Source organism: Saimiri boliviensis, chromosome 4, assembly GCF_048565385.1.
Source record: "Saimiri boliviensis isolate mSaiBol1 chromosome 4, mSaiBol1.pri, whole genome shotgun sequence".
Lineage (NCBI taxonomy): Eukaryota > Metazoa > Chordata > Mammalia > Primates > Cebidae > Saimiri > Saimiri boliviensis.
In genome coordinates, this window is record NC_133452.1 from 100,732,438 (window position 1) to 100,744,760 (window position 12,323).

General features: G+C 48.6%; 1 protein-coding gene across 7 annotated transcripts in view; it reads right to left on the reverse strand.

Moving 5' to 3' along the window:
• Nucleotides 1-12,323, reverse strand: part of ETV7 (ETS variant transcription factor 7) — a 36,698-nt gene that overhangs the window by 1,976 nt on the left and 22,399 nt on the right. For 3 of the 7 annotated variants that reach the window (XM_074397973.1, XM_074397975.1, XM_074397974.1), the window contains 3 exons: nucleotides 10,544-10,686; nucleotides 7,970-8,070; nucleotides 6,780-7,847 (listed from right to left, as the gene is read on the reverse strand). In XM_074397973.1, coding sequence (XP_074254074.1) covers nucleotides 7,709-7,847; nucleotides 7,970-8,070; nucleotides 10,544-10,686 — 383 coding nt within the window. In that variant the 3' untranslated portion in view covers nucleotides 6,780-7,708. Of the gene's footprint in view, nucleotides 1-6,779; nucleotides 7,858-7,969; nucleotides 8,071-10,543; nucleotides 10,687-12,323 lie in introns of those variants that run through there. The other 4 variants (XM_010334083.3, XM_003923199.4, XM_010334084.3 and 1 more) reach the window with 2 other exon arrangements.

Genomic DNA, 12,323 nt, shown 5'->3' on the forward strand with positions numbered 1-12,323 from the left:
AAAACTAGAATCATATCCAAACGTCAGGCCTGTAATCCCTGCAGGAGAAGACAGTACACAAGGGATTGTTGATTGATACTGGAAATATGTGACACCACTCAGTTTAATATCCTGAGCCCCAGTGCAGTGATTCCCTCTGATTCATCCCAGAACAAAGGATGTCTTAAAAACTTCTCGTTACAGGAACTCACCTCCTAAGACAGAGACAAGTGGCAGGCCTGGCAGTGAACTTAAAGGGTGTCAAACAATCGCTTGACTAAAAATTGTACCTCCTCAAGACATAGACCTTTCATAATTGTGCAAGACAGAAACCACAACTCAAACCATCATAAGTGAAAGGGGGATTTATTAGAAGGCTATTGGGATTGTCAAAGAATTGAAGCAATTACAGCTATCAAAATATCACATGTGGCTGGGCACAGTGGCTCAAGCCTGTAATCCCTGTACTTTGGGAAGCCAAGGCAGGTGGACTGCTTTGAGCTCAAGAGTTTCAGACCAGCCTAGGCGGCATAGTGAAACCCCATCTCCTTACACAAATTAACCAGGTGTAGTGGCGCACACCTGTGCTCCCAGCTACTCGGGAGGCTGAGGCTGGAGAACGGCTTGAATGCAGGAGGCAGAGGTGGCAATGAGCAATGATGGCACCGTTGCACTCCAGCCAAAAACAAAAAACAAAACAACAACAAAAACAAATACATGTATCCTCAACATATATACAACTATTATATATCAATTTTTTAAAAAAAGAATTGAAGAAAGATCCGCAGGGATCAGGATGGCTCCAAGAGCCCCAAGATTAGAAGTAGAGACCAGACCTTCCAGGGACTTCACTTCACCTTCCTGCCTCTCCGGTGTCCCCGCATGGCAAAAGACACAGCTACCACTAGCTTGGGGTAACATCCCAGATACAGAAAGAGAAATCCCAGGGAAGGACCCCGATTGGCCTGTCCTGGATCACTCACCATCTGGACCAGTTGCTGTGGCTATGGGAATGGGCTTCTCTTAATGGCCCAGCCTGGGCTACAGGGCCCTACCCCACTGCCGGGAGCAGGACATGGTGATGCTAGGAAGAGTTGCTCCCAGAAACAAAGTCCAGTTATTACCAGGTAGATGGCAGATGGGATGCTGGGCTGATACCTGCATTAGTTCACCGCCAGTCTCTCTTAAGGATTGAGGCATTGTCCTGTGAAGATGTGTGTTTCAAGTATAGACAGACTACAGAGGGAAATCTGAGGGACCCCATCACCAGCTGTGAAAATATCATCCCAGGTTAATCAATCAAAGCACTACGCCATAACACAGAGAAGCAGCTGTACAGGATTGGAAGCCTGCATGGAGTTTTGATGGGAAGTTGGGAGAAGATATACAGCAGACAGTGCATCACAAATTCTCTCTCTTTTTTGATCCAGAAGTAGAAACCTACGTTCGAATCTACATGTAGGGAGCCAGGTATCTCAGGAAAATCAAGATACCATTTGCCACTGAGGGGGCTACTGAATGTCATTTAAACAGATTGCAACTGAAAGCCTAGAAGGGAAGGAGCAGTGACACGGCTTGAAAGGAAGGACTTCGTGGAGAGGACAGTGCAGAGAAACTGTGGCCCTAAGTAGGAGAACGTGGCCAACCTATGGAGCCAGCAGGGAGGGACTAGAGAAATAAACTACCTTGGAATCTCCTACCAGAGAGTTCCTCGACTAAAACCTACCAGAAGCCAGAGGACAGGAAGCCCATTGCTGCAATCCATACAGGACAGTCTTCTGGCCACGGAGCAGGATGAAGAAGGGTGGAGAATGGTATAAATAAGGGGAAAGTCACTCACAAGGAGCAAGGAACGTAGATGGACTGTCACAAGCCTGAGTTCTGACAAGGAGTATGGTTAGAAATGATGGGTGCCTCCCATAAGAACACCTCCCTGGCTGAGTGCAGTGGCTCACACCTGTAATCCCAGCACTTTGGGAGGCCAAGGCGGGTGGATCGCCTGAGGTCAAGAGTTGGAGACCAGCCTAGCCAACATGGCAAAATCCCATCTTTACTAAAAATATTAAAAATTAGCCAGGTTTAGTGGTAAGTGCCTGTAATCCCTGTAACTTGGGAGGCTGAGGCAGGAGAATCGCTTGAACCTGGGAGACGGAGGTTGTGGAGAGCTGAGATTGCACCACTGCACTCCAGCCTGGGCGACAGAATGAGACTCTGTCTCAAAACAAAACAAAACAAAAAAACACCTCCCCAATCTGTCATGCTTTCTCTTCCCTGCCTGCTGGCTAGATGTCAACCCCCTGCATAGAAGCCACATGAAGGACACAGCAGAGCTTCCGTCAGCCTGGGACCACAGATGACTTCATGGAAAGGATCCCTCCTCACCCACCAACCAAACTTTGTGTGACAAGAAATGAATGTTTTTCACATGAAGCCACTGAGATTTCCATTTAGATGCTAGGGCCAGCATGACTCTAAGTGGCACAGGAGCTGGAATTAATTAAGGCTGGCCTCCTTCGAAGATAAGCCGGACATTGGTCTAGGCATGCCTTCCTCACTCAAAAGTCTGGTGAACGAATTTGTATTATCAGAAAAGCAGTTCGTCTTGCTCAAAATAAAGATATGGTTGAGCTGCCACGCTTTTGTTTCTGGGACTTCACTGGGGGCTTTCTGCTGCTGGCTCCAGTTCAGGTCTCCTGCTTTGTCAAAGACCCTTCTCTCTTTTTGTGGCTGATCAAGATTCAGCTTGGTAAATCACTCACTGGTCATTCAGGAAAAAATCATGTTCTTTATTGTAAATCACTTGAGTTTGCAGAGGGCTAGAGCTGGCATGGTCTGTTCCTAAGGTTGGAAGGGTCCCTGGCTGAAAGCCAGAATCCCAGACTCTCAAGGTCCCCCTCATCTTCAGTTTCCCCATCCCTAAAACCCGAAAACTGGGTCAGCTCACTGATCTCGTGGGCGTGGTGCAGAAGAAAGTGCCTTCAGACCCTCTCTATAGGTTCCTACGCCGCGTTCAGCCACCCACAATCAGCCATCCCCTGAGAATCTGATAGGTACTCCTCATCCCACTCCACAGGTTGAGAACCTGAGCTTGTCACTGGCTGGAGCATATGATCATGTGACTAAGGGGAAATTGCTTCCTGCTCAGAACTGCTGGAATTTAAAGAGTCATATTTAGAACTTTGGGACTTTCCAGCCAGAGCACTTTGAACAATACACCATGCTTCCCTGAGTTGGGAGGTCTCCTGATCTGGAGACTTGAGGTCTATTTAGAAGACTTTATGATCTCAGGGGTCTTAGCTGGTGCCTCCCTCAAAGGAATAAGATGGGAGAGGGGCAGCTGTAGCCCAAGGTGATCTTCTTCCAGCCTGTCTTCCTTAGTCATAGCCATTAAGATTGCATTGAATTGCACATAACTAACAACAGTGTCCATCTTTCATGGTGTCACCTGCAGGTTAAATACAAAGGGGACGGACAGCTGGGCATGGTGGCTCACACCTGTAATCCTAGCATTTTGGGAGGCCAAGGAGGGTGGATCACCTGAGGTCGGGAGTTCCAGACCAGCCTGACCAACATGGTGAAACCCCATCTCTACTAAAAATACAAAAAAATTAGCCGGGTGTGGTGGCGCATGCCCGTAATCCCAGCTACTTGGGAGGGTGAGGCAGGAGAATCGCTTGAATCTGGGAGGCAGAGGTTGCAGTAAGTCGAGATTGCACCACTGCACTCTAGCCTGGACAAGAGTGAAACTCGGAAAAAGAAAGCAAGAAAGAAGGAAGAAGGAAGGAAAGAAGGAGGGAGGGAGGGAAGGAAGGAAGGAAGGAAGGAAGGAAGGAAGGAAGGAAGGAAGGAAGGAAGGAAGGAGGGAGGGAGGGAGGGAGGGAGGGAGGGAGGGAAGGAAGGAAGGAAAGAAGGAAGATGGACCGACTGCAGGGGAGAAAGTGACATAGGTAAAGATGGCTTGTTCCTACTTACATGTTTTTTACATCTCTGACAGCTTAATTTAAATTTGGCCCCCCTCACTTGATTCTATTTTATTTTCCTTCATAGTGCCTACCACCACCTGCCATTATGTTCTGTATTTATTTGTTTACTTATCTGTCCTGGTCACCACTAGATTCCTGTTTCTAGACAGTGCTTAACCTACAATATGTGCTAGATGAATGTTAAATAAAGGAATGTGTTATTTCATTTGAAATTGCTCAACAGCTCCACGTGCTAAGCAGGGCAAAGGATGTGACCATTCATTTTACAGAAGTGGAGACTGAGGCCCGGAAGGTTGCTGTGACTAAAGTAGGAGGAAATTAAGGAAGCCTCCGTCCTTCTGATTCCTAATCAGGTCTCCATGGGCAGGGTAAGGGTAAGGAGGGAGACCCAGGCATGTGGGATTCCCTCCCCCTCTGTCACCCACTGTGCAGCTCAGTAGAAGAGAGAGCAGGCCAGCTGGCGCCTCCTGAATCTCCTTCCTGAAAATAACACGCTTGGTCTTGGGGAAACTCTCTAAAAGACATCATTTTTACTTAAAACAAAATCAAACCAAAAGCCTTTTCACATGTGAGTCCCAAAACTGTAAACCGGAACCCTTTCATATGTGATTCCTAAAACTGTAAACAGAGACCTTTTCACATGTGAGTCCTAAAATTGTAAACCGAAACCCTTTCATATGTAATTTCTAAAGTATAAACCTATATAAAGGCAGAACCTACCTTTGTTAAATGAGCTGGGCTTTGGACAAATTACGCCCAGGCTCCCGGCCAAATAATAAACTCTTTCCTCTTTTATTTGGTGTGTTCATGGCTGTTCCTGCTACAAGGGTATAGAGGCTTTGACACGTCCCTAGCAGATGTCCCAGATCTGTGAGAGGTCTCATCTAGGCCTCTGCTGACAAACTACTCAAGGATAAAGTGATCATAAGAAGAGGAGATGGCCGGGTGTGGTGGCTCACACCTGTAATCCTAGCACTTTGGGAGGCTGAGGTGGGTGGATCACCTGAGGTCAGGAGTTCAAGACCAGCCTGGGCATCATGGTGAAACCCCATCTTTATAAAAAATAAATAAATAAATAAATTTTTTTTTTTTAAAAAAAAAAGGAGATAAGAAGTTATTCCCAGTAAAGAGACTGGGAAGATAGAAATTGCAGACACCAGTGGCCTGTGGGCTAGGAGAGGAGGCTGATACTATCACGGGACAGTTGGCTTTTTGGTGCCCCTCAATTCCACCCCCACCCCTGCTACTTACTTTGTCCCCTGGAGGTGTGAGTCACCCGTCACTGGAGGTGTTCAAGCAGGGCCTGGGTGTTTACTTACAGAGCATGTCTGAGTTGGAGAGTACACACCTCCCTGCGAGAGAAGGCAGGCTCGCTGTCCACAGACTATGCACTCAGCCACCGCCCAGCCCAACACTAACACAAAAAGAGGCTTTTGCACCACCTAGTGGACATGACTTTAAACTGCAGGCCTTTCCGTGGAGAGAAGCCCACAGCCCAGAATCCCATTTCCCCGGCGGTCTCCCTGACCCCTCAAGGATCAGAAGCCCCACAGCCCCGCTGTGCTTCCAGATCTCAGCCCTCCAAAAGGGAAGTTAGAAAAAGAGAGCAGTAGCCTGTGATTCCCCGGAGGGAAACTCTCCCTGGTGCCTCTCAAGCTGAATTCACCAGCACCACTTTGTCCAGCACCGCCCCAGTTGGCACACTTCTCACGTCATCTCTCCCTGGGGACTGCAAGGGTTTGCTGAGCAGCCACATCTGTTTCTCCTACTTCTATGCCAACTTTCCAAGCCGGGGCCCTAGTCCCCTTTGTTCACTCACCATCCTTCCCCATCCCCACCCGGTAGATGAGCAATTCACTCACACAAGGATTTTGGACTTTAAAAAACCAAGATCACGATTAAAATATTTCTGAGTTGCGTATACTGGTCGCAGAACAACCTGCTTTAAACTCCTCTCTCAAGTTCTGGGGCTGTACCACTGGTGGCTTAGTTCCCACTGAGGTCTTTTGAGGGCTGAGGTCCCACTGAGGGAGCTCACTAGCAGCGCGTGACCCTGACACCAGCATTGGACAGGCTACCTCTGAGCCTGCACCATCCTCCCATTTACCGCCAGATCCACCAGATCTGGACATTTCTGTGGCACAGGCCCTTGCTCTGTAAAGGTATGTGTTTTCTGAGTGCCTCTGCAAACCGTTTGCGAGAACAGTTGAGTAGAAAATGTGGATCACTGGCCATTCACGGTGGCTCACACCTCCCAGCACTTTGGGAAGCCAAGACAGGTGGATCACAAGGTCAGAAGTTCAAGACCAGCCTGATCAACATGGTGAAACCCCATCTTTACTAAAAATACAAAAATTAGCCAGGTGTGATGGCGCATGCCTGTAATCCCAGCTACTCAGGAGGCTGAGGCAGGAGAATTTCTTCAACACAGCAGGTGGAGGTTGCAGTGACCCGAGATAGCACCACTGCACTCCAGCCTGGGTGACAAAGCAAGACTCTGTCTCAAAAAAAGAAAGAAAGAAGAAAGGAAATGTGGATCACTAACGCTGTGGGACCAGAGGAGGAAGCCAAGGAAGACTGTCATGCTAGGAATCTCTGCGACAAAGCCGATGGGTCCCCGGCATCAGCCCAGGCTTCCTACAGTAAGAGCCCCAGACCCAGCAGAGCCACCAAGGTTAAATCAAGCGCTAGATCTGGAACTTTCCTATAAGGGCAAAAGCTTTTCTAGGCAAGAATCCATCTAATAGTGAAGATGAAGACCAGAGCTCATGCTCATGGGTTAGTGCCATAAATGGCTCAATGGAATCAAGACAGTGATTTGTATCGTTTGTTTCATTAATTAACTTTTTATTATGCTTATTTTTTCATAAATTCTTTATCTATTGTCAATTCTTTAATTGTAATATAATCTGAGAAAAAGACAGCACATGCCTGGCTACTTTTTCAACCATGAGAATGTCTCTTCTGCTTTTTAAAATTCTTTGTTGGCCAGGCACAATGGCTCACACCTGTAATCCCGGGACCTTGGGAGGCCAAGGCAGGCAGATCACCTGAAGTCGGAAGTTCAAGACCAGCCTGGCCAACATGGTGAAACCCTGTGTCTCTACTAAAAATACAAAAAAATTAGCTGGGCTTGGTGGTGGGCAGCTGTAATTCCCAGCTACTCCGCAGGCTGAGGCACAAGTCTCTCTTGAACCCATTGAGACAGAAGTTGCAGTAGCTGCGATCATGCCACTGCACTCCAGCCTGGGTGACGGCACAAGACTCTGTCTCAAAAAAAAAAAAAAAAAGGAAGAAAAGAAAGAAACATCAGCTACCATTGTTTTTATTATTACTGAGGCTGTCAGTGCTGCCTCAAAGCACTAACACCTTTTCCCATTTCCTGCATCAGCCCCTGAGGGTGGGCTTTCAGGAGCACCCCCTTTCACAGGTGAGGAAATTGGAGGCTCAGTAGAGACCTCACTCCCTTCATCCGTAAATTCCATTTAGAGGGGTGGGGCTGAATGCTCTATCAGTGCCTGGCTCCCTCTCCCAGGGGCGCAGCAGGGGAGAGTCCACTCCCCTGTGTCCCATTTAGCCCCGGGATCACCCTGCCGAAAAGATGACACTCCACCGCATGTCCTGGATGGGAGGCCTCCCAGCCCTCCCAAGCAATGGCTGTCACCCTGTGGGTAGAGTCTGGCTGGAGATCCTGCTGCAGTACTGGGAGGAGGAGGCTGCCTTCGCAGGAGAGTCGTCTCAGCCCATCAGTACAGGGGCCTGGAGTCCACTTGCCCTTCATGGAGAGATTTCTGGCCTCTTGTCGTTGAACTCCATTCTGTCTTGCTCCTGGCTCTCCAGCGGCTCCGAGTGGCTGTCCTTGTCCTGGACCATCTTTCCCGGAGTCTTTAAAAATCTAGAATTCAGGTCTCAACTGCAAATCAGCTCCTGCCCCAGCTGCAGGGGGACTCCAGCCCACCCAACCCCAGTCTGCTTCCCCCTTTCACCATAGCCCCTAGGCTACTCACCTGAACAGAAGTTTCTGCCCCGGTTCCTTCTTAATGATATTCAGCTTATAGTAGTGGCGCAGGGCACGAGACATCTTCTCGTAGGTCATGTTCACCCGGTTCTGGAAGGCAAAGCAGCCCCATGTCAGCCCTGCTGTCTATGTCCCGCTCCTTCCAGGCCTCACTTTCCACACCTGGAAGGGAGCAGGGTAGACTGGACAGCTTCTTAAGCCTCTCAGGCCGGGGATCTGTGAGGATTTATGAGTGCTCACTTGAGTTTGGAAGGAAAAAGGCAGGAGAAGGTTGGGGAAGAAACGATGGGGCTGGGTACGGTGGCTCAGGCCTGTAATCCCAGCACTTCGGGAAGCCGAGGTGGGCAGATCACTTGAGGTCAGGAGTTCGAGACCAGCCTGGCCAACATGGAGAAACCCCGTCTCCACTAAAAATACAAAAATTAGCTGGGCATGGCTGTACATGCCTGTAGTCCCAGCTGCTCAGGAGGCTGAGGCAGGAGAATCTCTTGAACCCGGGCGGCAGAGGTTGCAGTGAGCTGAGGTCACATCGCTGCAATCCAGCCTGGGCGACAGAGTGAGAGACTCCATCACAAAAAAAAGGGAAAGAAATGATGGGAAGATTCTCCCGCCTACTTGGTTGAGAACAGACTGTGGGAGTGAACTGTATGTTACTTTTAAATAGCAAATGTCACAACAGTAACAAATAAATATCTAAATTTATGGGAAATGCAATCAGAGAGACAGCATGGTGGGGCGGCATGGATGGCCTTGCCATACTCTGTGTGACTTTGGCCAAGTCGTTTCTTTCTCTCTTAGGGGTGGGCAGTGTGAGGCAGGGCCAAAGAGCCCAGGGTTTGGCATCAATTTAAGCCCCAGCTCCACCACTTGGCAGCTGTGTCGCCTTGGACAAGTTTCTTGACCTCTCTGAGTCCACTTCCTCAGCTACGTAATGAGAAAGAGAACACCTGTCTCACAAGTTGAGGATTCAATTATTAATAGCTAATCCATGAAGGCAGTTAGCACAGTGCATGGCATGTAGTATGTGCTCATTAAATGGAACTGCTGCTCCCTGGGCCTGTTTTCCTCCCTGTTCTATATGAAGATTAGACCAGATAAGTCTTCCCAAACTTTAGTCATCTGCACCCTTCCAGCCACCAGCACTGCTAAGGGCGAACTCACCTGAGTTAGCGAGTTCGAGACCAGCCTGGCCAACATGGTAAAACCCTGTGTCTCTACTAAAAATACAAAAATTAGCTGGGCGTGGTGGTGGGCAGCTGTAATTCCCAGCTACTCAGTAGGCTGAGGCACAAGACTCTCCTGAACCCGTTGAGGTGGAAGTTGCAGTAGCTGAGATCATGCCACTGCACTCCAGCCTGGGGACAGCACAAGACTCTGTCTTAAAAAAAAAAAAAAGAAAGAAAGAAAGAAAGAAAGATCAGCTATTATTGTTTTCATTATTACTGAGGCTGTTGCTGTAACTTCCACCTCAATGGGTTCAAGAGAGTCTTGTGCCTGAGCCTCCTGAGTAGCTGGGAATCACAGCTGCCCACCACCACGCCCAGCTAATTTTGCATTTTTAGTAGAGACACAGGGTTTCGCCATGTTGGCCAGGCTGGTCTCGAGCTCACACCCTCAGGTGAGTTCGCCCTTAGCAGTGCTGGTGGCTGGAAGCATGCAGATGACTAAAGTTCGGGAAGACTTATCTGGTCTAATCCTCATAATAGAGTGGAGCCCCGGCCTGGTCTCAGGACTAGCAGGAGCATCTGATGTCAGAGCTGGAAAGGCCTGGGGATGACTACCAGTGCTGCCGTTACGGGGAGCTCCTGTGCCTAAATGAGTGTCTGCAAGATGATCTTAGGTGGGTTAACATTCTCATAATTGTATTTCTGAATTAGGATTACAAAATACAACTACCAAGCCCATCTCATGATTTACAGGGGTGATATAAGGACTGCAGCCTTTTTAAATAAATAGTTTCTTTAAGTTAAAAAACAGATCTTTTTTTTTTTTTTTTTTTTTTGAGACGGAGTTTCACTCTTGTTACCCAGGCTGGAGTGCAATGGCGCGATCTCGGCTCACCGCAACCTCTGCCTCCTGGGTTCAAGCAATTCTCCTGCCTCAGCCTCCCTAGTAGCTGGGACTACAGGTATGCGCCACCATGCCCAGCTAATTTTTTGTATAAAAACAGATCTTTTTAAATAAAACTATTAATGATCATGATAATCATCGATTTATAGCATTTCCCCGCAGGAAACCAGCTTCCTTCTGTGGCCTAACTACCCCACAGCATTCGCTGGGCAGTCGATGCAAACATGCTTCAAAAGGCTGAGATGCTGAGCAAAGGTAAGATGAAGCAATGAGAAGACACAATTGTTCAGTTTCAGAGACATTCCCCAGCTGTAAGAGGTAACTGCCTGTCCCTCAAAAGCTCCCTAAGTAAATTATCCTGACACTTCTGGAGCTGCTGGTGAAGGCTCCATCAGCTGAGGACTGTCTCACAGTTTCAGGGGTCCACTCTGACCCCCAACTCTGTCTTGGTCTGGTTATGTTGAGACCACTCTGCCTGCTGGCTGAGGTTCACCTTGTGATTTCCCCACAGTCTGGCGAGCCCATTGGGATCCACAACTCGGAAGATCTTGGCGTCCTTGTCTTCCCACCTGATATAGGGCTCATATCGGGTGTCAAGGAGCAGCTGATACACGTAATCCCATAGCAGCCGGCAGTCTGCAATTTAGCACAGCGGGTGCAAGCAGCTTTACTGGAGCTGTGAGGACAGGGGTTAGAAAGGCACTCTTGGAGGCCTCCCGGCCAGGACCCTGGGAGTGCCAGCAGGATGGTGAAAATGATGATATTAACAGAAACAGCACTAACGGGGCTCCTCACGCATTGTCTCAGGCAGTCTTCGTGAGTCTGGAAAGTGGCTACTTTTATCCCCAGGAAGCGGTGAGGCAATGGGCTCAGAGGTGCGGAAGTGTCTAAAAGTTGCCAAGCTCCTAAGTGGGAGGCAGAGCGGGGAGTCTGACCGGCTCCACCTGACATCAGAGCCATGTGAGGGCAAGGGCTGGGCTCGCAGGCCAGGTGCGTGGGCCCCTGACTCCAGGTCCCTCATGCCCCTGGCTCACTCACTCAGCCCCCTGGACTTCCATTAATTATAATCCCTTCAAGCTCCCTAATGGTGAGGCTCAGGAAAATGAAACATGCCACTGGGGGGTAAGGGGGCAGAAGCACCTGGGAGCAACAGTGTGATCTTAAATCCCACGACCTGGGCCTGTCCGCTGGGTCATCGCAGGCAAGTAATGCAACCTTCTCTGAGCCACAATTTCCTTGTATGGGGTGGTAAGAGAATTAGGTAACATAATAGACCACAAAACCCTCAGCACGGTCCCTGGCATAGTGTAAGCGCGTGAAGAATGTTAAACATTAGAACTGAAGAATCCAGTCACTGCAAGAGGCTGAAGTGGGAGGATCTCTTGAGTCCAGGAATTTGAGGCAGCAGTGAGCTACGCTGGCATCACTGCATTCCAGTCTGGGCGACAGAGTGAGACCCTGTCTCTTAAAAAAAAGATCCAGTAGTTGTGAATAGATGTGTTTTATATTGATACATATCTTTAGTTACTTAGGGAGTGCATGTGATCTCTTGTTGCATGCACAGAATGTATAATGATCGAGTCAGAGTATTGAGGGCATCCATCACCTCAAGTATTCATTATTTCTATGTGGTAGGCTAATAATTGTTTTTTAGTGACTTCTAGTTATTTCCAATCCAAATCCAGGCTTCTGCCCCCTCTGTGGCTTCACAGAATAAATGTGATGTGGACATGACAATGGGAACAATAGACCCTGGGCACTGGGGACCACGACAGGAAGAGAACCAGGGTGGAAGAACTATCATAGGCCGGGCGTGACGGCTCACACCTGCAATCCCAGCACCAAACGAGGCTGACATGGGTGGATCACCCAAGGCCAGGAGTTCGAGACCATTTTGTGACCAACATGGTGAAACTCTGTCTCTACTAATAAAATGAAAAGTAGCCAGGCATGGTGGCGGGCACCTGTAATCCCAGCTACCTTAGAGGCTGAGGCAGGAGAATCACTTGAACCTGGGAGGTGGAGATTGCCGTGAGCTGAGATCGCACCACTGCACTCCAGCCTAGGCAAAAGAGCCAGACTCCGTCTCAAAAAAAAGAGCCAGACTTCATCTCAAAAAAAAGAAAAGGAAAGAAAAAATACCTATCAGGTACTTTGCTCAGTACCTCAGTGACAGGATTATTCATACACCAAATCTCAGTGGCACACAATTTACCCATGTAACAAACCTGTACATGTACCCACTAAACCTAAAATAAAAGTTGGAAAAAAAA